This window comes from Neopelma chrysocephalum, unplaced genomic scaffold (genome assembly GCF_003984885.1).
Source record: "Neopelma chrysocephalum unplaced genomic scaffold, ASM398488v2 Primary Assembly neopelma1_22, whole genome shotgun sequence".
NCBI classification, from domain to species: Eukaryota; Metazoa; Chordata; class Aves; order Passeriformes; family Pipridae; genus Neopelma; species Neopelma chrysocephalum.
The window spans coordinates 29430206-29456171 of NW_020897689.1; the positions used below are offsets into that span (position 1 = coordinate 29430206).

Here is a 25966-nt window from a genome sequence, read left to right on the forward strand (position 1 = left end):
AAATCGATCAACGCCAACGTTGTGCAAGTAAATAAAGAAGGGGGAGACACTTCCACTCTGAGTGTTTAGAGAAACTGAATTAGACTGCCCCTGCATAGACAAGGGCTATTTCCCCAGTGTGTGCTTGACCAAGGTTCGTCCGGACTGCCTTTCGTACTTTCAAGGAATGTGGGATGATTCATCTGTCAATGTTGATACACTGAGTTGAAAACACAAAGTGCTACATAAGTGCTAAAAGTTCATCAGCACGCTTTCTCTTCATGCCAGAATACGAAAATAAATGTTGAGCAGACCTCAGGAAAATAGTAAAGACGAGCTTGTAATGCCAAGAGAAGTTTGGTGATTATGATCTATATTTCCTAATGCCATAGAGCAATAGCAATACAAGTCTGGTAGGAGGAGAGGGCTTGACGTCTGTCTGTCCCTTTTCTGTCGTTGTTTTCAGGTACTTGCTCAATGATCATAGCATTGCAGATCTGTGTTCTTCAAATAATACAAAGAGAAAATTAAAGGATCACTTTTTCACAGTCATCCTCTGCATGCCCACACAGGACAGCCTGTGACGGACAGGGAGACTCAAGTGTTGTTTTGGGGATCAGGCACATACAGGCACATGGTGTGTATGGGGGAGTGGAGCGATCCGTGTCTCCTCGACCATGAGCAAAACTTCTGTTAGCATGCAGGCATGCTGATCACACAAGAATCAGCTGCCTAAGTGGATGCAAAAGTGGAAGGCTATGTTACAAGACTAGTTGCACAAGCAATTCAACTGAATCAGAATCAGTAGGCAAGTTTATCTCAGTACATCAGCAGTTTTAAAATCTTTGTCATTCCCCTCTGTCCCTCTTGCCTTGATATTTCAATGCATCCGAGAAAGAGATACCTTTGGCTGTTCCTACGGCAACACACAGCTATTTGGTTGTAGGAGACATCCAGGAAGTGGCAGTTCACCAACATTATGTCATGTGAGGATGACTGATTTTTATGTTTGCAGCTTACACTCAGTTTTCAGACACAATGTGCTCGTCACTGGGAGCGCTAAGGCTGCCCTCTCCCCACTAATGGAACCTGCTGTGGCTGGGGCCAGCCCCACCAGGCTGCCAGGGCACTCACCAGTGGCAGGCTTGCCACTGTAGCAGAACACAGCTCGGAAACTGGTCTGTCCCATGTGCAGAAAAATATTGTTTTTAAAAGGTCTTAATATGTGTCTCAGTTTGCATCCCTTTCAAGTCCATGGGAAGACAAAGGGATGTAAAGCACCAGTAGTGCAATTTCAGTAACATGAATAAAGTTGTTCCTGCTTCTTCCAAGGCTAAATTTGGCCCTTGATGCAGGGTGGTGGTTATGGTGGATGCTGAGAGCTACGCTGTGGAGATGGAAGTGGGAAGGACTGCTTTCCAGACAAATGCTGCAGTTTGCTTACTATTTCATCTGCTACTTTTTTTCAGAGAGTTTCAAAGTTGCTTGGGTTACTGGTAAAAACAAGAATTTCCTCATTTTAGAGAACTGCAGTATGCAGCAAAAAGAGATAGTTATTGATAATCATGTAAAGACCAGCAAGGGCTACAAATTCTTGGTGGTAAAGCTGCATAAGTTTACACCAATTTCCCTCTTGTCACCACTGGACTTCTACCAAAACCTGAGGTAACCATTTTAAATCAATATTGAGTACAACTCTGCTATAAAGTGAGCACGGTATGAACATTTATTACATGCCTGCTGATGAGTGAATCTCTGAGGAATCCCTCTAAATAAGTGTTGAAAGAGGTGAATTCATTTTGGATGACTCTTTGGATGCCCATGTGGCAGAACTAACTCGTAAATCGCACAACAGAGAGTATTTTTGCAACGCTTCCAATGCTTTCTTGCTACAACTGTTTGGGAACTCCACCACTGGTTCTCCTATCACATTTGGATAGGAATGCTATTAGAATGGTTAAAACTGTGAAACACAATAATAGTCAAAATCATATTAACTTTTTTCAGTCCTGAAAAAAAGCTCAATTTGTAATGAAATTATGAGCAGGGTTCGGTAAATAGGACTCTTTCTTTCTCAATTCTCGACCAGTTTCTAACATAAACCACACCAACTTGTTACAGTGAAGTAAGACACTAAAAGGGAACTATAGAATATGCAAGGTTTGTTAAGAACTAGTAGACCTTCCTCTTAGGAAGGAGAAACAATCAAAATGGAGAAGGTTAAAAGATTTACTGTGAATTTTCCAGCACTCCTTGGATTACCTAATCAACCGTTCTGCTATACTGTCATGAAATCTGGTAACTGCTCACCAACCATAGTTATAGGCATCAATCTTTTTTGGACACCAGATATACATTATCAGGTAGTTAATTAGAAAAAAAAAAAAGAAGACTTGCATGGACTCTGATGGTTAGTTAATAGCAAATGGCCTGTTTATTGTCTAGTACAGAAAGATTTCCTAGCATGATATTGAAAAACCCACTTCGTATGGTGCACAAAATCCTTGAACAAAATATCTTCTGCAGAATCATACAATTAAGGAGAGAACTTAGAATCATGGAATAGCTCAGGTTGAAAGGGTGCTTAAAAGATTATCTTGTCCAACCTTTCATGGGAAAAGGAGCCCAGATAAGCCCACCTGCCCTGGGCCACCTCATAGTTAAGACAGAGATTATAAGAGCAAGGATGATTATTATCTTTTGTTGACGGGAGTGTGAACTTGCATTTCTAAGCTGTTTATAGAATCATCCACTTCCTTTGCAAAAAATTTTTTTAAAAATATAATTAAGCTGAAGCTGAAGTTCTGAGAAAGCATATAGGCTAAATTAAGTAGAATTAAGTCTCCTAATATGTGGTACATTATAGAACTAATGTGAAACTCAGCTGCAAAATTTCTGTGAGAATATAGTCAATTAGCTAACATCTCTTCCTCTGCAAGAGGGAAATAGTGGCTCTCCAGATTAATCTGGTCGTTGTAACCAACATGCTGGCTAGTCTGGCATGGTTTGAAGCATGCTCTGCAGCTACAAAGTGTGGTTTTGTTGATAGAGGATGATGGAAACAGAAGAAGGGCAGTGTGGTGTCTTTACATGGCAATTATCCAAGGGTCTGGACTCTGCCCTGGCAGTGGGTACTGCAGTACCATGGTGGTAAGTGGCTAAGAAAAAAACAGGCAGAAGGCATGAAAGATGCTGCAGCCAAAGAGCAGCTCAATATAGGATACATAAATGAACTTTAAATACTCCAACTTTTCAAACACTGGCTTACGACCAAGTTAAAAGGCAACCCCAAAAACCTCAGAATTTCATGCAAGGTTAACGATATTCTGCCCCTCAGAGTTGAGTCACCTTTGAGACAGGTGCCAAAGACAGGTGTCTGCAGCAAGGATTAACAGTGGCTGCAGCTCAGGTGAAACATGTTGCCCAGCTGCTGGTTCCAGTGGAAAGCAGCAGGAGAGCAGGAGATCAGTGCCTCACCCTGCAGAAACAAGATACTTCCAACAAGGTAATCAATCAACTACATCTTGATATTTTGGCAATATCTGCTCTCCTGATGGGATTTCATTAGTACATTTAATCCCTAATTTACTAAAAAATATTACAGTTGGATGTCCCACCCTGATCTGACAACTCCAGGAATATTTGTCAGACTGTGCTTAAGCATGTATAAACCTGGTTGAACAGAGTATTTGGGCTACAAAATATGAATCTATATCAAAACTTTCATGGAAGTCAAAATGGAGGATTTTCGACTGGAGTCATCTCAGATTAATCTGAAAACAAACTGAATAGTGTATATCTACCATCTGTAGCAAATATCAATGTAATACTCTCTTCAAAAATAAAACAGTCATTTAAGCAAGCTTATTACTAGTTACCATAAAATCTATTTGAAAAGTCTTTCTTAAAGAAATTTATAGACATCTTTCAGATGAAAATTTCCTCTTGAAAAAAAACCTTACGTTAGACTTCCCAGCTCAGATTACAATAAAGCAATCAGTTGTGTAATTAATTCCAAAGTCTCGTTCACTTAAGAAGATGTGAAATAACATAACACTGCGAAATGGATGACACTACCCGGACTCCTAGGTTTGCCTCACTTTGTAAGGGTGATGCCTTCCCATAGACAAAACCATTTGTATTTAAATTATTTTGAACATTACTTGCCTGAAAACTACAAGCAATACAAGACAGACCTAAACTCTAAGAAAGCACATAGCTTTTAATTTATATTGGATTGCTGGATCTTTAAATGAATATGCTTATAAGCACAGTTTTGGACAGGAATAACTTTACTGACTCAGGATAAACCTCATACCACTGCATTGATCCTATTTCTTCATGTTGGCAAGGTCTTATCATTTGCCCAATTACATCCATTTGCCAAAATAAACAATATCAGGAAGAAAGGAGGCAGCAATATGAAAAATGGCAAACATATTATTGTGTATTTTTTCAGGCTGTGACACTGTGTACACAATTTCTAAAGTAATTTTAGCTCATTGACTTGTTTTTATTAACTTAGGTGAAAAGAATTTTATGGCAGAAATATGGTATTTTTGTAATTTTGCTTTAAGTGGATACTTCTTGTTATTGTTTTCCCATCTTCATAATTCACCAGATTTGCAATATGGTAGCACGCCAACACAGAATATACCTATTATAAATTAAGTTAACTGAGTGTGGACATTTTAGTTGACAGAGATCAGCTGGTAATTAACCAGTGTTAATACACGCAACCAGGTAAATCCTACAAGCTCTGCCGCCAGCATAACTACCCCTGGCACACCAGCTATACTTCAGACTTTTCAGTACCCTATACATTTCCAATCTGCAGAGTGCTCACTCGATGGCATTTCAATGTGTCTTTCTGTTTATGTCATTTCTATCTGCATATGACAGAACCAGAAAGCCACAGCAGGAGATCTGAAATTTTGTAGGACATGGATGCTTTCGTGTTTATTTACTAATATTGCTATTAGTATGGTATTTGCTACACTATGGCAAACACTTAGGGCTTTGTTATCACAATATCCTAAATTAGGGGGGGAAGTACTTTGTTTGTACAATCCCATAAGGTTTCAGGGCAAAATATGTAAATTCACCATATTTCAGTTTATTCCTTTGAAGGAAACTGCTTTCTTTTGGTGACACTGTTCAGTCACTTCTTACAATCACAAGTGCTGAATTTTGAGTTGAAGTTGTTGAAAGGAAGGAGTAGCACAAGGATGATGCAAATCTTAGCTGAATTATACTGTTAACTTGAGAATTTTCCCGCTCGTTCAGGTATAGTTTAACTTCATTTAGTCTGAAATCAATCGATACACTGACAAGCTAAATGCATTACTATTCAGAGAAAACACATTTTTTATTGATCAGAAACCACTTGTACATTTCTTGTCAACTTCAGAACTCAAACCCAGAAAGGAGCTTTTTAAAACACCAGAGTTACATTCTGCGAAGGGAAATAATATCCACCAGCAGTCCAACAGGAGTAGTTTTCACATCTGCCCTTGCAACTGAGGAGAACTTATCCTGGGGATCAAGCTTTCAAAATTTTAGAGAGAAATAAAAGTCCTTCTTTTGTATGGAGTCATAGAATCATTTAGGATGGAAAAGACCTCTGAGTCCTCTAAGTCCAACCATTAAGCCATCACTAAATCATGTCCCTAAGTGCCATGTCTACAGATCTTGTAAATATCTCCAGGGATGATGATTCAACCACTTTCCTGAGCAGCCTCTTTGAATGTCTGATGACCATTTTGGTGCAGAAATTTTTCCTAATATCCAATCTAAACTTACCCTGGTGCAACTTGAAGCCATTTCCTCTTGTCCTGCCACTCATTACTCGGGAGAAGAGACCAATACACACCTTACTACAACCTGCTTTCAGGTATTGTAAAGAGCGATAAGGTCTCCCCTCAGCCTTGTCTTCTTCAGGCTTCTCCCTGAGTCTTCTCCTCTTCAGAACAACTCTAGTTCTCTCAGCTACTCCTCATAAGACCTGTGATCCAGACCCTTCATCAGCTTCATTGCCCTTCCCTGGACATGCTCCATCATGTCAATGTCCTTCTTGTAGCAAGACTTTGGGGAATCAAATTCTTTTCTCGGCATATTATTTACCCATGAAAGCCACCTACTAGTATTAATGGGAACTCTGCATATTTAGCACAGCTTCAAACCAAGATGGTACATAAAATAGCAATGTATTGATTTTCTTCTAGGATGAAAAATGCTAAAATATTTTTTCTGCACCATTCCAATATATATGTCTCTTGTTTTTACTCCTCTACCCTCTTCTTATATATAGGTCCAGCTCCAACCATTAAAAATCATTAGTGGCTTTTTCTCACACTAAGAGTTGCACTTCCCATCACTGAAAATACCTGTCTTGATGCTCTTCAAAGGCATCTCCCTGAAAGTAGATCGAAGTAAATCCACAACAGAAAGAACTGTCAATAAAGAAACATGGAAGTCTGCACCTTCTGATGCCACTGGTGTTTTCTATGCTCAAACATGATTTCTTACGTAATTTAGAATATTGGTCCCTCATATGATATCCTGTGTAAAAGGCAAAGTACTCAACAGTACCATTTCAAGAGAAAGTCTGCAATAATTTCTGCTTAAAAAAGCTCTGTACATACTCTGAAGTCCAATACTGGGCCTTTTTTTAACCCAGACTCTGAAGGTCCTTTTCCATTCTACACTGAGGCAGGGGCAACTTCCTTGCAATCAGATTTTTTAATTTCAAAAATTAATGACTAAGTTAAAGTGGCATATTGTTAATGAAATGTTATCATAAAATGAAAAGTCATACTATTTAAAAAAATAAAATTACTAAATGCAGACAATAACCTTGAGACTAAATTATTTGAAACTTGAAGTAAATAAAAATATAGGAATTTAAAATTAATAAGTAAAAATACTAGAAAGGAAAAAGGGACTTCAGGAATTATGCATATGAAGAGAATTCCACATATTCTAGCAAAACGGTATGAAGCACATATTTCCCTTCCTTGAGAAACTATTATTGCTGTCTGGTGCTAAAAATTGTGATTTGATATCCTCACAGCCAAATTGATGAGATGTTTAAAGCCATTCCCCCTTTTCTTTTCTTAATACAGGAGAAAGTAATATAAAGAGTTTAGAGAAGTTGTGAGCATTTCAGCTCCTTGGCACTAGAAATCATCCATTCTCCTACATTGACCTCTAGGTGGCACAAAAGAACCTAAACTAAGCAAGTCTTTTCTGATTTTTCAGGCAACGGTATGCCCTCTCTATTAGCCTCATCAAGTCACCAATTATGACATCACAAAGCACACATCTATAACCTGTACTAAATAAAATGTCAAATAAGTACTAAAGTAACAGCTACTGCAACTAGACAGCTCTATTTTATGGCTTTTAGTTGTGCATTGAGATATAAACCATTAATTGATTCTCCACAGCACATCTAATTTCCTTTCACCTTCAACTTTTAATACTTAAAAGGAACAATACGTTTACTAGAAATAAAGTTAAGGTTTACATCTAGTTTAATGTAAGGATTGCTACAACATTAAAAATACGTACAAAAAACCCCAATTTTCCTGATCCAGCAGGAAAAAAAATAGTAATGAGAAAAACGCATCCTTTACTTCATCTTTTTTTAATTCTAGTATGTGAAAAATAGAAGGGTCGTTGAAATCACAGCAAATCAATATTTACTGCAGCAGTACCTAGAAATGCTGCTCTTTTACTTAACTGATGTAGCTGTTGCTATGAAGATAAGACCAGTATGTCCTGTGTGACCAGGGAGAATTTTTACATTAACAGTCTAATATTATGCACAGCACATGAAGTATCTCAACAACCCTTATGCCTTGAGGCTAAGGGCTTGTATGCCCTTAAGCATACAAGAATGACACCACAAAAGCATAGTTAAGACACTATAACATTACACCTCAGAGCATTTATTTTCTTCTACCAAAAAAAAAATAAAATATGCTGCTGTCTATTTCCTTCATCTCCTCTCTTAGCCAAATCATTCACACTCAAATCTCAGGAACACTTTGACCAAAACCAAAATCACCTTTGCCTCCTAACCTGCTCCAGCTCTCTGCATGCAATTGCCCAGGCTGGACTTTCACCACTCTGTCATTCAAAACCATTCCATCTGAAATGCTTTGCCTTCCAAGACTGAACGTGAAGCTATGTGTAAAATTTGTCAAATCATTATGTGGAAGATCATTTGCACCAACATGTGATAACGGGGCACTGCATCATGTGCCCACAATTAAACAGGAAAGGAATTTCTCTCACCTGGCATAGAAATCTTTCGGTGGAACAACCTCCTGAAAGAACTGTAGCTGGTACAGGTAAAGTCCAATCAAGTGTCCTGCACTGAATATAGCCATTAATACACACAGACAGCTGAATATCAGCGGATCAAATGCTTGGCAACAGGACCACCATGTGCACAGACCCAAAAATACAAAGAAATACACAGCTGAGGTCAAAGATGGCACCATCATACCTGTAAAAATAAAAACATGGAGGGTTGGAAAAGTGTGGGAAATATCAGCATTTGTTACACCTTAAGTTTGAAATGAAGTGTATTAAAAAATTTAACCCAATTAGGTTTATGCTAATTATTACAATTAGCTCTAAAGACTGCTATTAACTTTGAGAATAGAAGAGTAGGATTTTCTTTTTTGTTTTGTTTAATTCACTTTTACCATATCTTAGAACACAACCACTCTCCAGGCTTTCCTCTGAGAATCTTCTCTATGTAAAGATGTTTCGTAAAGCATGGAGAAAAACAGAAAGGTGGCTGCAAGGCCAGCCAGCACAGCCTGAGACCACAAGTGTATGAATTTTAAGATACTAAAATGTCATGATGAACGAACAGTGCAAAGCCTTCTCATACAAATCTTGAGATAACTTATTAAAACAAAAAAAACCTTGATTCATATACTGAAAGTAAGAGATTTAGATAAAATCCACAGAATAATCAGTAAATGTTTGATTTTTTTCATTGTTAACTCCTAGAAACTTGTTATTTACATATGACAAAGACTCTGCTGTCTCACACATGTATGTTGTTTTTGCTTCTGCTTAGCTGAGTATTGCACTTGTGAAAATGTTTAACTGGTGAAGGAGACCTGATGCTCTGAGGGTAGCCCACAAAAGTAAGTTAGGAAGCAGGAAAGACATACATGTCTAAGAGGAGCAACTATGAGAAAATGACAAGAGATTGCAGACAGCACAGCAGCCCAGTGGACTCTTAAAGAAATGATAACAAAGCTAGCAGGGGGGCCTGCCTTAACTTATTTTTAAGCTTTTTACTAGTACACATCTAGGAGCCCCCTTCCTCTGGACAGACCTGCAGGCTCCTCGTGCCTCATAGCTCCAATGTGCCTGCTGGCCCTGCAGCTGAGCCTTCCAACTGAGCCAGCCACTCCAGCAGGAGGATTTGCCCCTTGCCAGGTGCTGGATTGACATGTCTTTTGGGGGCAGTGCTCCAAGGGTCGGTCCCTGGTTGAGCTGAGTCCAGACACTGTAAGGACTTGTATCCACAGTCATTTTCCTGAGCTCCACCATCACATCTTTCACATCATACTTGAGACCAAGTCTTTAACCTATCGTGCTCTAAACCCAGCAATTTCTGCCTCGAGCCTGAAACTATTTCCTTCCTTCTTTCAAAGAGACACTTTGTCTTTATTTAAGCACTTTTGGAGAAGGAGAATCCACTATATCCTAAACCAAATTTTTATTACGGTCAATTACTCTGGCTGTGAAAAATTCAAAATTTATTTCTGGTCTGAAATTGTCTAGGTTTACCACCTAAGTGTTGGCTCCTATTATCACTGCTACTAGATGAGGTATCTTAAAAAAATGGTATCGCTTTGTCAGTACTTTCAGGCTGCAGTTAAATCACCCTTCATCTTTTTGGCATGGTAAGTAAGGAAGTATTTAACTTATTAAGCACACGATCTCTCTCTGGAAAACAGGCTTCTCAGACCTCAAGTCCTTTTTGTAACTCTACTCTGAACAACCTCCCGGTTCTTGGCTTGCATTGGAGCTCCACAGGCAAGCTGCCCATCAACATTCAGAAGAAATTGCTCCCTGTCACTGCTGCATGATCCTTCTATTTCACCCTCCATGCATGATGTTCACCCATGCAGAGTGGCATCAGGTTTTCCGGTTTGTTTGGTTTTTTGGGTTTTTTTTAATCACACCTCTCTTCCCTCATGTCAGGCATCATGGTGATCCACTTTTTTTTTTCCCTTTTTAGATTTCTTTCTTTGCATTTGGCGACGTGTAAGGCTGTTAGATAATCTTACCTTAAAGAAAGAGTCTGCCTTACTAAAGGGGCCTCACCTGACCAGTCCCTGTCATTCAGTATCAAACGTTTTTTGTACTCTTGTTTTATACTTCATATACTGGTATACTTATTCATTTAGTATACAGTTATACTTTATATGTAAACACTCCATTCAAACACGTGAGCCAGCACATGAAAGCTAATTTACAACTCCGTGATCCAATTTTTTGAATTCAGTAATTACAACCTACAGTGATTTGTACACTTCCATTCTGGCTGTAGCTGATTATGTGGTACTAAGTCAAAAGTGTTATAAAAATGTTGGCTATATCATATCAAAACAACTACTTTTACTGACTCCATTGAAAACCAACAGGAAGTCTGCTTATTAGTCTTTTTACACACTACATGGTCAACTGAATACTCTTTGCTAGTTTTTCTTAATGAATACAGTTGCTTTTTACACTTGGAAGTAATGGAACCAAATCTATAAATTCACTTTAAAAAAAAATAATATATGTGTATATTTACAACATACAGTCACTAATAATATGCCCCCATTTACCATTTGAATACAACAGCAACTGTGAAAGTCATAAACAGAATAATAGGGCCACACAGTATCAGTACAAAAAATTTAAGCAACTCAGCATATTCTGATACCTGCCAAAAATTCAATTTAAATAAAATCAGCAGCAATTTCTTTTCCCTTAAAAAGTTCCATTGTTACTCCCACAGGTACCAAAGTGCTGAAACTCATTTGTTAAATGCATAATCTAATGGGCTCCTGAGGAAATTTTTCAAATGCACCAACCTGCTGAACCAAGTAAAATTGTAACAACAACTTTTCCAGTGGTGATTATCATGTTGCCAATAAACTCCCTCAGTCTGGATGCTAGGGAAGCGATTCTACGCAGCAGTTTTAATTTCATGGTTTCCTCAAATTCTGCTTCTCCACAGTCTTCATCATCCAGATCTTCTTCATACATCAAAGCGTCATCTGGCTCTAATTTTTCTCTTGCAGCCTAAAGCAGAAGGAAGGAAAGAAAAATAGAATGCAAAAAACAGAGAGAGGGAGACATAAAGGAATTTGAAATTAAAAACCACGCATATATTATTTAACAATGAAGTCCTATAACCCTTGACTATCCCAAGCAGTGAGAGCTAAGAAAGATGCACTAAAGCCAGAGTTGTGCATTGATGGCTCCCGCTTCAGATCTGCATTGTTTCTGAGAAAGGCTGCAGTCCTCCCACATGTGCACAACAGTCTGCTTTTTCATTTTTACATGAACTTTGGTTAGTTCAGCATTCTTAGCAAGATAAGGATATTGTTATCCACTATCTTTTAAATGCCTCTTTGCCTCAGTGGCTTCAGTTATAAGCTCCAGTAAGCACAAGTCCCTTCGTGGTTGACGTTGCTCAATAAATCTCACTTTTCAAACCCTTTTGCATTAACCCTTTCTCAAACTTTAAATGCAAAACCTAGAATGGGGCAAGTAGGAGTGATCTAGGACAGGGCAACAAGGCCTAAAATAAATGGACAGATAGCTCATTGCTGACTGAAGTTTGAGAAAGCAAAAATACACTAAGCAGAGAACTGAGGAGACAGTGAGAAATGGTGAGTTCACTGACAGTGAAAGAAAAGGTGAAAAAGTGAGCAAGAGAGCTAGTGAAAGCTTGAGTGATCTACAACAATTTAGCAGAAAATAAGACCAGTGGCTTAGAACTGCACAGTGGAAAAGAGAAAATAAGGAAAGGCCCGTCATACTTAAGCAGTTTGTTAGGATTTGGCAGAGGTTTTCACCATCAAGTCTCCATCGTATCTTGGCGACCAGAAGACATATACAGCTATTGAGTGATGTAGACTAAATCATCAACCCACAGTGAGAATCTGAAGGATTAGCAAGAGGCCTCCACAAAGACACAACTTATGGAAAAATTAGTCATTCACAGAGATGTAGGGGCATATTAAAAAAAAGAAAAAAAATAATAGTTTTGAGCCAGGTTCTCACTTGGTGTAATACAGAATAACTTTGGCACTAATTTAAACTTGAGTTAGCTAACGTTAGTTCTGGCCAAGCCGTATCTCTCTCTGTGAAAGTAAGAAAGACAAACTATTGGTATTTTTCATCAGAATAGCAGTTTTATATTTATTGGTGACCTTTGGCAGAAAAAATTCCACACTGACAGATAAGATTGCAGCAGGAACACATGAACTCTCAGCCGACTTAACCAAATTCTTCTGTACCATTACATTATGTGGATTCCCAAAGGAACAAAATTCCCTATAGACTATTTCATTTCACCTTTAAGCTTGTTGCCAGCTATCTTCTCTTACTTTAGAGCTTTCACATTGTTGTGAATGCCCAGGGAAGAAAAAAACAAGCCTGCTTATTCTCAAGAGTCTCTATTTTACAGACAATGAAACATGTATTAAATACAGCAGAGGGCTGATCTGGGAAATCTACCTTTCTCTTTGGCTTATCACTATTTCACTAGCTATATTCATTTTAAATGGAGTACAGTAGAATTTTAATTGCTTTCTTATTGTCACCATTCACTTATACAGCTCTCAACATAGGAATTATTAGATCCTTATGCAAAACAATAGAGGGACGGCAGCCCAAACATGCAGTCCCCACATTTCGAGCCATGCAGCATGAAGAGATTTTCTGTCCATTCATCACTGCTGCTCATATCTAAAGGATAGGAAATATTAAATATTCAGAAACAATGCTGACAGGGGGCTGAGCAATACATTCTGCCTTCACTTTCACCTCTTCAGCTGTTTCAGTGAGAAAGTTAAATAATAGGCAAAAGGTATGATAATTTCTGATTGTGTCGTAATTACTAGATTAACCTGCTCCTCATTCAGTCCTTTTGGGCCCAATCTGGCTCCTCCTGGACTGGGTCTAATGCTCTGTGCCTTGAGCTTAATGTGACCAGTGACCAGTGAAACCTTCTGGTGGACATTTAAAGGTTATGAAACAGTATGCTTACTATACAAGGGTCTAGGTGATGGAGACCCTTATTTCTTCAGCTAGTGCCTTCAGGTTGCTGAAGACAATATGCACTAAAACATAGACTTACTTAAAAAAATGTATAGGAATAATTTCAAAATAAATAAGTTATTTCATGGGAGGTTGTCAGAATTCACCTCTCTTTGACTACTGTGAATCCATGTTAAACATGAAGACGATTCATATATTTATAGAGCTTAAGATTGCTGATATAACACAATTATACATAGGCAGGAACAGGAAATAAAAGTCTGAAGAGTCACAAAAGAAAACAATAAAATATTTTCCAAACAGAAGCCAAAAATATTTTTGTGGGAAAATTAAATATTTTTAAGTATAAATTGGAGGAAAACACAAATCACCTTCAAATAGCAAAATAAAAAGGAGGACACAGAAGCAAGGAAACCATATAAAAACATCCCAGTGAAAGGTGGGACTTGATATCCTTTTCTGTCTCTTACCCCCACCTGCCTTCCAAACCTCAGGTGCCAAATGCCCAAATTCACATCTTGATCTCCTCAAAATTGATCTTTGGATTTTCTATCCTAATTAGGACCATATTATTTTCACTTTACCAGGCTAATCACTCTTGCTTCATTGATCTGAAGAATCTTTAGGCTACATTTTGCCTTAAGAGTTCAGTATTAATAATCTAATTCTGACATGTATGACACAGCACTAGGGAAGAGAATATTTCACTGGACCAGGATATAACTGAAGCTGAGAAGGAGATGATGGTCCAAACTTTCCATGGACTGAGGCTTATTCAAGCACAGCTGAAAGCTTGCAGGTTGATGAGTTACCAAACAAGTTAACTTTTTTGGTTTTCCACTTTTATTTATATATGAAAATATTAATTCCAAGTTCAAGAAGGAAGTAAGAACATCACAAACATTCACAGGAAAGGCAGAAAAACCTAATTCTGGTGTTACTGAGGTCATCAGATGTAGGAAAGAAAACTTCAGCATTCAGAACCCCAGCAAATACCAAACTGATTTCCCAAGTTTTCCTCCTAAAACTGCAAAAGTCTGTCTGGAGTTGGAGTTCTTCAGCTGCTCTCCTCAGTTTAAGACAAGCTAGCAAATGGGGTTATCAACAACAACCATAATACTCCACATAGCTTTTTCAGAACAGATGCATGTTGTTTTGCAACTTTTCAGCACACCTGGAATTATCAATGATAGGCTGTGCAAGGATTGCCTGGTTTCAGAGACCCAGGCTTTGCACCAGCATACCACGTGTAAGAGGTGGGTTAAATTCCTCATCTCTCTTCCCTGTCTGCAAGTTCTTTTAAGGATAATACCATAGTTCTTAGCCTTATTCTGTCTGTGTCATTCATAACCCAGTTAATGATTATTTCAGCAAAAAGACTATGACAGTTAAAGAACTACAGATTTGACTTTTTTTTTGTATATAAAAGATTGGTTTGTAAGTCAGTATCCAAGATGAAAGGCCATGTTCCTTTCCTGAAGAAGCTGAAAGGCCATGTTCCAGCATATGTCAAAAAAACAAACTTTGGATTCCCCCACTCTCATATTCACCACTCTCTAGCTGGATTATCTGGGCCGGCTTTCCAGTTTCTCACATTGAGCACTTCAAGTTGCTGAAGGCAGGCAAACAGTTAACAGTTTTTACATCCAACATGGTGATAATGTGCTTGTTGTTTTAACACTTTCAAAGGATTAAATAGCCATACAAGTAGGTGCTCATCACAGAACACCATTACTCCAGTCAGACTGTTTTGCAAAGCTCTTTTTAACTATGTGGATTAGTCTAAAGCTACAAAACCATGTTACATAGGCTACAGTTAGAAAAATACTTTTACTTCCATAATAAATTACCTATTATGCAATTACAGGATCCCTGTGGATGCTGATTAAATCAAATAAATTTCTCCATTCAAGGAGTATAGAGCATTTGTGAAGCCGTAAACATGTGTTTCCATGACCTTTGCTCTGCAGAGCAGGGTCTCAGGGCTTACTATAAACAAACTAAACGCAGTTTAGGTTTTTTAGCAATCGTGGAAGTCCCGGGAGTATTTATTGTACAACACTTTTTTAAACTGCCAAACTGAGATAGAGAACAGGCAAGAAAACAGTACAGCTCCTGTGGCAGCTATGGCAGCTAGTATTGTGGCCAGGGCCAGAATGTCCATTAGTTACTTTGGGGGCTGCTTTTTCAACATCCAACTTTTAAATGTTTCATCTGGTACAGTATAAACACTACTGCACAGAGATATCCTTTAGTCCCAGAGCTGTATTTACTAACAGGAAGCCTTAATTCTAACTTAAAACTCATTCTTGCTTCAGTACACTCCTTGCTTCATACCTACGGTTAATGGTATTGTGTCTGAAAACACAAATTTGCTCCTTTATTGACTTTTCAATTCTAGAGGACACACAAATTAAACCCTTCAAAAACTCAAATAATGACAGCAGCACAATTTAACTAACTGGAATTATTACAACTAAGGATATGCAAGCCTCAGAATGGACACAACTCCTATCCCTGTGAATACATTGCATTAATTATCGAGACCTCTCAAGCATGCACTACTAAGCTCACAAGAGTAAGTTCTCATGTGAGTTCAGGCGCTCATTCCTTCCAGTTGGCTCATAAATGTTGTAAAAATAGCCTCTTTTCAGTATTTTTACATTTCCTCACAGCCAGAACTGGGAAACAAACAGAGAGGAGTGAGAAAATGAAAGCTAAGACTGAGTGAAGTTCACCAAGCCTTACCCAAACAGCTACAGGTACGTAGGTTTGGCAGGAGGACAGAGTCATACATTGTGGTACACCATGTGATTTTTTGCAGGTGATACCAGAGATGTGCTTTCATGATCTACATTAGCATGAAGGTGCATGATTTGCTTGCAGAACATAGAGTTGCAACCGCTTTGCAAGGATACGAGAGTAAGCAAGCCATAACACAAGCCTCATGGTCTCTCTCCTTCTGGCAATGTTAATCAATCTTCATAAGAACTTTTCTAGCTGTAGTATCCCAAACCTCAGCACAGACTTCTAACCCCTGCTGCTGATAGCCACACCAGTTTCTTTAAAGTGGGCTGGATTTTCATGCTGCCCCACAGTTTATGTGCCCTGAGGCACATGCTCACAGCACCCTGCTAACACTGCTACTGTAAAACCGTGATTCTCTAACTAAAGGAACATTTCCTATAACTATTTCTTTCCCTCTAATCAGAGATCATATTTTTATTACATACCTGTGATAAAGCAGCACAGATACTATCTATCAGACATCTTTTATATGACTGTTCAACCCATTACTATGCTCAAGTTTCTGAACTACCTTCTCATTTCAAAAAACCCATGTAATGAATGGCTTGGTTTAGGAATGATCTGAGATAAGCTATTTGATTCAAATAAACCAGCAGAACAATAGAAATAGACACTCTCATCTTGTTTTAGTTCTATTGCCTCCATCATAACTAAGCTGCTGCAGTCAACCTATTATAATGTGACTGAGTTCATACTTTTAAGTTTGCGATAAAAACATCTTCCCCCTCCCAAAAAAAGGTCTCCAACCTTTATCTTTAAATATGAGATACTTATAGCAGTAGGAGGATTTAATTTAAGTACTTGCCTTTAGAAGCACACATACATATGTGCATATAGAAAAAAAAATCAAAATAACACAGTATTCTTTAGACAGACACAGCTGTGAGCCGAAAAACCGAAAAAGAAATTTAACCACTACTTCTTTTATCATCAAAGGAACTGCAAGCCCTTAATGTGAAATAAATGATTGTGGTTTTAACCTGCAGTCAATACTAAACCATGTTAAGGCAATCATTTATTGAATTTCCAATTTTGCAAGAAAGCATAGAAGAACACCACTGCTGTTCTGAAAGCATCAGCATGTGAGAGAGAAGCAGATGTCCCTGCTTTTCCTGCCACAAAATAAATTCAAACATTTCCACATAAACAATTACCACATGTAATTCAACTTGATCCCTACAGAAACGGGGCTGCTTAGCAAGAGTATCTCTTTAAGGTCATCTTGTGCAAGGCACATGGGATGCTCAAAGGGAGCTCAGGCTGGTCTACAGAAAGCCAGAGGGGAACACCACGCTACACACACGTGGGATTGTGCGGGGAGGGAAGGCTGCAGACTGCAAGCCAGGATATAAAAAGAAAACTGTCTGACTTCAGGGAAAGACCCTACAAAATGTGCTGAACTAATCAAGTGTGAGACTGTAATGAACATTTTGATAGGTGTGACATTAATGAGATAGAGCCTTTTTGGAATTTAAACAGTTTATTTCAATAATTTATATTACTCAACTGAATTACTGGAGAGAAAAATCCTAAATTAAGTCATATAGATCTTAATGAAAAAATTATCACTAATACATCTCAAGTGTGCTAAAGCTTGAGTAGTATTAGATAAATTTATCAGTGATGTACTATCAGAAATAACTTTCAATGTGTTTGTAGTGTTTTATAGTAATGAATGACATACATACACTTCCGCAGTAAAATCTCCTGCGGGAAAGAGTCATTCATTACAAAAAAAAAAGATCAGCTATTTACCGGAAGCACATAGGGACAGAGGCATTAAGAGGAAATGAAAAAAAATTAATAAAGAAAAGCACAGTTCTGAATCATGATAACAGGAAGGCAACTCATTAAATCCTGCATACAATAGATATTGTACTGAAAGGGCCAAAGATTCTTTCACTTCCCAATGTACTCATTGCACCTGAGCAAACATCAAGTGATTTCAGCACAAAACTCAACTTGGCCAACATGGAAACACAGTTTCACATCTTGACTTCAAAAAGCTGTCAGGCATGTAAGCCAAATGCCAAAGAGAGAGGAACTCACAGGCAGAGTTTGGTGGTTTGGCTTGGGATGATTAAACGCGTTTTTTCACTGAAAAGGAAATAGGAAGAGTTGGGTTATGACTATAAGGCACAATTTAGTACAAACTCTAAATAAGTTAGTGCAGGTATACGAAGCCACATAGCACCTATATGGAGTAATTCCTGGCTCAAATAATATACACATTGTACCATTATGCATATTCCTAAGAAGGACGATAAATAGCCCAACCATAGTGCTGTGGTTATTTTCGGTATTGTCTCAGCTCATACTGAAGTGGCTTGTGTACTTCACCAGTACCACCCTGAAGAATTTCAGATTACTGGGATGAACAGGAGAATGGGACTTCTAATCTACAAGAGGATCCAAAATTACGCATCTTCTTTTGTCTTGCAGACCAAACTTTAAGGAAAGATTCTTTTTTTCTTTTCCCCCAAACTATCAGAGAAATAAATGCTAGAGAAGGAAACAGTGTATTGAATCAAAAGAGCAGAAGAACTAAAAGGGTTATAATGTAGCTATGAATACACATGCAATCTAAATTAGATGTTTTCTAACAGAAAACAGAAAAGCAAAATGACAGAATGGAGCCGTTTTAGTAGCAATGGGATGAAGAAAAGTTGCCCTGTTTTCAAGACGGTGCTTCCTACCTTCCAGAGGGAATTGTGTGATACAGCTGCCTGCAATAGCAGCAGATAAAATTCTGTGAGCCAAGAGATTCCTTCTTGTGCTGTGTTATTCATCACTTAGGCTGTCCAAAGGCACCAGTATTCCAGGATTTTCAGCTCCTGGTTAATAACTCTGTATCTCAAAATTTGGAATGAAGAACTGCTATTAACCTCAGTGAAGAGCTGCCACAAGAAAAATTGCATCATGGGATGCTTCTAAACAAAACAGGACAGGTGCACACTAAAGTTTCATGCCGAACAGGCTAACAGCATTTGGTGATAGATAATGCACTGCACTACGTAGTACTATGTAGCTGTAGCCTGCTGCAGTGTAATTACGTATTTGTGCTAAGACTTATCCAAAGACATATGCATCAAACCAAGAAGCTAATGTAACTTGTAAACTTTTGACCCTTGTTAAGATGAGATGCATTAGGATTGTTACCAAGGGAGGCAGCTGTGTAAGGTCTGGCAAACTTCACCACTACAGACATCAGGAGCAAAGAGATAAGGGAGCCTCATCTACCCGTTTTGAACCAGAGAAATAAGGTATTAAATCCTACTTACACCATGTTCAAAGCACACTAAGACCAAGCAGGTTTGGACCAGTTCTCCAGAGGTCAGAACCAAAGAAACACTCATAACCAATTAGAAAAGGTAAGCCAATGCTGTGCTAAATATAGATGAAAATGAGAAAAAAAAAAAGATGAGAAATAAAAGAGGTGTCATCAGGAAGCTCAAAGTAGCCAAAAAGTTCCAATCTTCTCTAAGTTCTTTTTCCACAATATTTCCCACAATAGCCATAATTTTCTGTCTCTGAAGAGAAGCAATTATTGAAGGAGAAGAAGTTGCATATGGGAAGATGATGTTTAGAGACATCAGGGTCAAAGGGTTCCACATCAATGAGAGCTAATCAGGTCAGGTGAATGTTTGATTCTGGTAAAATCAAATTAAATTAAGATAAACACAAAACAGTAAATCATCTTAGGAGAAATATACCCATCACAAGCTTTAAGAAAAATGTCATGGTCATGTAGACAGGGTCACGGACACCACTGTAAACTGCTCAAAGGAGATCTCTGCATCTGAAGGAATGAAAAATGGCAAGGTGCTAGCAACTGCAAAGACTGGGACATCAGACCTTTCTCAGAGCTGTGCTCTAAGCTGAACTAATTATCCATATTACACAGGACATCCAGGTAGGTGATACACCAGTAGAATTGTTCAACCCCCAAATCTCTGAACCTCATAACGAATGTCAAAACATTATCATTTAAATCTACAATAAGACCTTGCCTGAAATGCTGAGAAACTGATAATCCCTGTAGCTCAAATGAATATTGCAGACCTATAGCTTGTTCAGAAAAAAACCCATAATTGACATGACAGAAGAAATTGGAAAAAAAAAGAACAGAGATTGCTTACTTCTAAAAGGACAAATATGGAAGATAGTAAATACATTTGATTTCCCTTAAACTATCTCACTCTGTTTTATAACGTGTAATACAAGAGACCTTCCATAAAATTAAAGAGTGTTAAATTCAAAATAAAATCAGAGAGCACTTATTAAATTGTGGAAGTCCTTGCTTCATGACGCCACTGAAGCCAAGAAATTAATGAGGTTTTAAAAGGGTCCGGGTAATTATATGTTTAACAAGATTATCCAGAATAGCTATAATTATAAACAACTTTTTTTTGGAAGGGATTTGAAACCACATGTTTTAGAATTAAAGTCATTCTTGCACTAGGAGAGAGCAATATAAATCTTAATGTTGGAGATGGGAGAAAAAGGGTATTCTCTGACATGCTGCTGTCCTTATTCAACAGGGACCAGCTACTTTAGGATAAGGATACTGGCCTAAATGGGCAATTTCTAGTATAGAATGTCCTTGGACAAGGCACGGGACATGTGCACTTCTCAGAGCCTGTCTGTTCTCTCCTGCATGTATTACAGTTACACTTGGGAGTCCTAGACCAAATAATAGCTCTCCATGTACTACGTGTCTGATGTAGGCACAGGACAAATAGCCCTGTCACTGTTTAGAAAGACAAAGCTAGGAAAATGAGCGTTTTTATTGCTTCGATGTGTCAAGGGACAGAGAAGCCGAGATAGAGATGAAGTAACAGACTTGAGGACACAAACCAAGTTTGCGGCTGAAGTGAGAATGATGCTGGTCGTCTGATTAGAGTCCAGTATCCTGACTCCAGGTCAAGCTGTCCTCACATTCTTGTCAAACTTTAGTCTATTTTAAAATGATTTCCTCTTTTTACTTTTTTTCCCTTTAGAGATCCCAAACAAATCTCCGCCTTCTGCAGGAAAGAACAGGTGTGGAGGCTCTGGAACCAACCTTGCCTCCGATTATGGGACAAAGTACAGACCCAGTGGTCCTATTTGCTTTCTAGGAGATCATGGATGAGAAACAAGCTTGAATAGGCAAGGCAGCAAGTGGGAGGAAGTTGCATTGAAGACTACAACTGTTTTATTCAATTAAGACCCACACCTTTTCTAAAGTTTAAGTTGTGCAATTGCAGAGGAGTTTCCTCCCTGCCACTGTCACTTAAAGCATTATGCAATTCATCCACAGATTCAAGAAAAAGCCTCTTCCTTTCTAATACCTATCAGACTGTATATACTGTATCTGCATTTTGGCACATAAACCACCATCTGCACCAAATCAAAAATGTCATACTTTCAGCTGCAGCTGGGAGTTAACTGTTCTTTCTTATTTTCTTCCACCTTTTACACCTTGTGACTGGCATTTTGCTTTTCGGCATTTCCAATCTGGGCCTGTCTCCAGCTGAATTCACCTGCTTTAAATTTTCTAAGTCCTAATAAAAAGGCCTGCAGACACGTTTGCTCCAAGTGTGCAACCATTTAGGGGTGGTAATGAGTTGGACTGCAGCCTGGTATCTGGCAGACCTTCCTATTTCATGACTCACTGTTAATTAAAACCACACTCTTTGCTTATTCCTGGGATAGCATTACTTACAAATAATTGAGAGTCTCACTGCCTCATAGCTTCCTGCCCCCACTTCTATTCTATAGAATACATTTTTGTGATGGAGTTCTGTTTTCCTTAAAGTTGGATGCAGCACAATGAAGAAAGACATCCATTTTTCAATGAATCCTTGTTGTCCTTAATTTGGATTGTGATACTTTTTCTTGTTTTGAATTGCATCTCAATTCATGGGCAATCTGATCCGTCGTACTCTCTGGCTGGTTTCTAGAGGCTACTGCCATGTTGAAATACAGCACATAACTGAGTATCACAAACTGCTACTCAACTCCAGGCATTTTTATGGTAGGCCCATATATTAACTGAAATGTGATGGGTTCACACAGACCTTTGAAAAGGTCAGTTTTAGCAAATTTAGTATTTCACTCTACCCTAAAGCAAAGAGCTCTGAGAATCATTCAATCTAAATAATTTAATGCAAAAAAAGTAAAGCTTCAAGACACTCTGCTTTTGCCTGGAATTCACAGTGCTGATTTCTTGATTTATAGAACCATCTGTTCTATAGGCTAGGCATCTAGCAACCTGAAAAATTACCTCTCTTATGGCTCTGCTAAGCCCGTTCAAATCAGCTGATGCATTCTTAACAAAATCTTGTACCACAAATCTCTGATGACCGGTGGCAGGGACTCTCAGCCAAAGCTCTTCAACTCAAGATTTGGCTACGGGGCTGGCTCAACAAACCCAGGACTATTTCGCTTGAAGGCACAGTACCGAGCTCAACATTTTTCCTGAAGTGTCTCTTTGTAGGACAGTTGTTGCTGCAACTCATTCTGTGTTTTCTAATTCAATGTAGTTACAGCATCAGTAACAAGCTGCAACAACATACAGCCATAGGCATCAGTTGGCTAATGCAGAATTCAAAGGACTGGTCACTTACTTAGTCTTCCCTTTTCCAGTGTACTCTATCAAGAAAGAATTGAAAATGATGCAAAATCTACACAGTTTGGACTCATTTTAGATCATGCCAATATTCTCCCAAATGCAGACACTCAGCTGCATGCTCTGCATATGCATTAGGTTCCTTACAGTCAGTCCTGCCAAATACATATTCCTAGCAGATTCAGCTGCTTCTCCCGCCTCCTCCTAAATAGCAGAAATGATTCCAGGATGTTATGTGCAGACATCTAGAAAGAGAAAACTGAAGTTTGGAAAAATATGTTTAATAGGTATTAATTTTCCACTCTCTATTTCACTCAATCTTTAAAAAACAAGCAGGTTACTCTGTACAGATTCATCATTTCAGCTGTGAAGATTAGAATTCTCTAAAGCATTTGGCATCACCTCACACAACAGAAAATATTATCCCTTTTTAAAAAAATATGCCTGTGATGGAGTTTTGGGTGTCACTAAATCTAAACACAGCTGCTGTGTTCACTAAGTATTGTGTAATACATACAGTTTACAGAACATAAATAATATTCACTGGATTTTGATGCGAAGAAGTCAAATGTATTTACACATATTTCTATTTGCCCAATATTAATATTTCTTTGCAGCTGGACTTTTCTTCTCCTTCCCACTCTTCCTTTGTGGAATAATTATGACTTTTTAGTTGCACTGGTGGATTGCCTTGAGGTAGCCAGTCCAGGATAGCCCAATAAAAAGCTACACTCCATGTTATGTAATTAGCGTTTGTTAGCTCAGTTTTTCCCTTGCACTCCAGGCAAGCAACTGTTGAACCCTGCCTGGAAGCCAGCACCTATCCTCTCCAGTAGACTGAGTTCCTTTTGATCCACACTCCAGGCTTGGGCTCATCTCTGAACCAAAGAAGAAGTGAATATCTAAGCATCATCATCGAGGTTCAGAGGAACCTAAGCATGGCCTTCTATTTTTCTTCTGAGTTTCTGCCATCAGATTACTCCCGTTTTATGCATATGCATGCTTTCTTTTCAGGAGATCAAGGGCTTCAAAAAAGTCTGTTAGAGCCCACTTTGGTAAAATGAAACTCTTTAAGAGAAACACTGAACACAAACCATGCTAATAAGCTACACTTCTTAATATTTCAGACTACTCCACTTCTGGGTATAGCCCAAGGTTCTGGCCTGCTGCTAAATCCATTTTGCACAGCTCTGACGATAAAGCAGATTTAAAGCTGATAAAACCAGGTTCCAGGAGACACAAAACCTTGCATACGCTCATCAGATCAAACCTACATGTCCTCCAATGTGTAGTTAAAAAGCTGCAGCCTTCAGGCAATCCTCAGTTGCCAGGAGAGCCCATAAGAATTCCAGCTGCAACTGAGTATAAAGCACAGTCCTGATACTGATCTCTCATGTGCTAGAAACCTGACCAGCTTCTGGCACTGCCACAATCCAGACAACATGGTAATATGCAGAGAGGCCTCTTTTTACTCTATGTAGTGGCACCAAAATGGGCAACTGATCCCCCTAAATATTTTACTCATTTCAATTTCTATTTGAAATGAGCAATTTGAAATTGTCTCCCCTAAAAACGGCATTTTGAGAGTAAACAAAAAAACATTCCACCCATGTAAAAGAAGACAAAAAATGAGACCCAGGGCATGCTAGACAGTTTGATAAAAAACATGTTAAGATTAGTAGTAGGAATTTCTCTGCACCCTGGGCTACATTCCCACTGTGGCTTCTTATAATATAAACTTGTTTTCGCCTTTCTGTGGATTTTTCTGCATTCAGTACCTCTGCTATTCTTCTTCCCACTAGTAAAATACAGCAAACACATCAACACTTCCAGCTAAGTCATTCCCCAATATCATCCTCAAGCTCACTCAGTACGACCATGGTTTTAGGTAACTCCTTCCATGAACTTAATACACAGTCTCTCTTCCCTTCTCTTAAGAGTAATTTCTGATAGTCATTCAGACACTGCTGTTATTCTTGGATAAAAAATTTGGAAGTAGGGATGCTATCTAAGAAACTGAGCACTGTATGTAGCAGAACAACTTTGGCAGACTTAAACAGCAGCTCTGGTGAAGAAGAACTTGTGATCAACTGTCATGATTGTTTCTTAACTCAAAAAGATTTGAAAAATCCTGTAGCATACCTACCACTCTTCACATTCTGCTTTGTTTTCTCAAGATAATAACTTTAGCTTTTCCACTTTAAAACCAATCATTTAGTTTCCTAAAGTAAGTAAGTAAGTTCACTTTTTAACATACCCAGTCCTCATGAAACCATTTCAGAACACATCTCAGACAGAAATGGCAAAGCTCACTAAAAACCATACAGATAGAAGTGTGTATTTGATACCATTTCCTCATTTTCAAATTGCATGTTGCACTGTGCTGCATCCTCGGTTACTGGCTTCTGAAACACGTTGCGGCAGAGGAGCCATATTGTCAGACTAGCAATGAACATCCCAATATCTGGTACAAATAGTCTGATCACGTTCCCAGCATCTGCTCCTTTCACACTGTATGAGATGAAAAAAAACAACAAAAAAGCACAAAGAAATATTTATTACTTCTAATGACATTTTCAACTGGAACAGAAATTTAGTTCAAGGCAAAGAAAAAAACCCCAAACCCCCAGCAATAAGAAATCTTCACAATATGGGAAGTATGAAAATGATCAAAGAATTCTGGACAGACAGATATTTTTGCTCTCCAGAAGTACAGAATAAGTGATTATTTGCTGGGAGCTCGCATACTCATATTTTAGTGATACTTAGCACTTTGATTAACCCAGTTCTGAATCAGTTTTGTTGAGAGCAATGAAGGAATAACTTTTAAATTTAACAAGGAAGATTTTGGCTGAGTACCTAGAAGATCCATGTGTATGAAGCACAATCCCCTTACTGGAATTCCATGAGGAGACAACAGCATCCAGGTCCACCAAGGACAAGATAGCATTTATGTCACCCCTATGTGAGTCTTAATCCTAATTCCTACTTCCTTCCTTCACAAAGAGGAATAACCAGAAAGTCCTTAATAATTTAACGTTTCATTATGTTAACTGTTAATACATTTTATCCAACCAAACTATCTTAATACCTTTTCGGGTATTTAAGTATTAGTATTTAAGTACAAATATTTAAATGCTAATTAATGTGTTCAATCCCTGCCAAGAAAATCTTTCTTCTCCTCTGAAAGATTTGTAAGGCATGATGATTTTTACATAGGAAAAAAATTGCACTCTTTCATTGTGCAGATGT

The 25966-nt window shown here is 38.3% G+C and overlaps 1 protein-coding gene and 1 long non-coding RNA gene across 2 annotated transcripts in view; one reads left to right on the forward strand and one right to left on the reverse strand.

Moving 5' to 3' along the window:
- Positions 1-25966, reverse strand: part of PIEZO2 (piezo type mechanosensitive ion channel component 2) — a 298924-nt gene that overhangs the window by 109529 nt on the left and 163429 nt on the right. Inside the window, exons 5-7 of the mRNA XM_027676733.1 lie at positions 25063-25225; positions 11100-11310; positions 8281-8494 (exon numbers count right to left, since the gene is read on the reverse strand). Of these exons, the coding sequence (XP_027532534.1) occupies positions 8281-8494; positions 11100-11310; positions 25063-25225 (588 nt within the window). The remainder of the gene's footprint in view (positions 1-8280; positions 8495-11099; positions 11311-25062; positions 25226-25966) is intronic.
- LOC113964449 lies at positions 5957-18437 on the forward strand. The gene is made up of 3 exons (XR_003533196.1): positions 5957-6039; positions 9981-9987; positions 18428-18437. It is a non-coding gene; the product is annotated as an uncharacterized LOC113964449 (long non-coding RNA).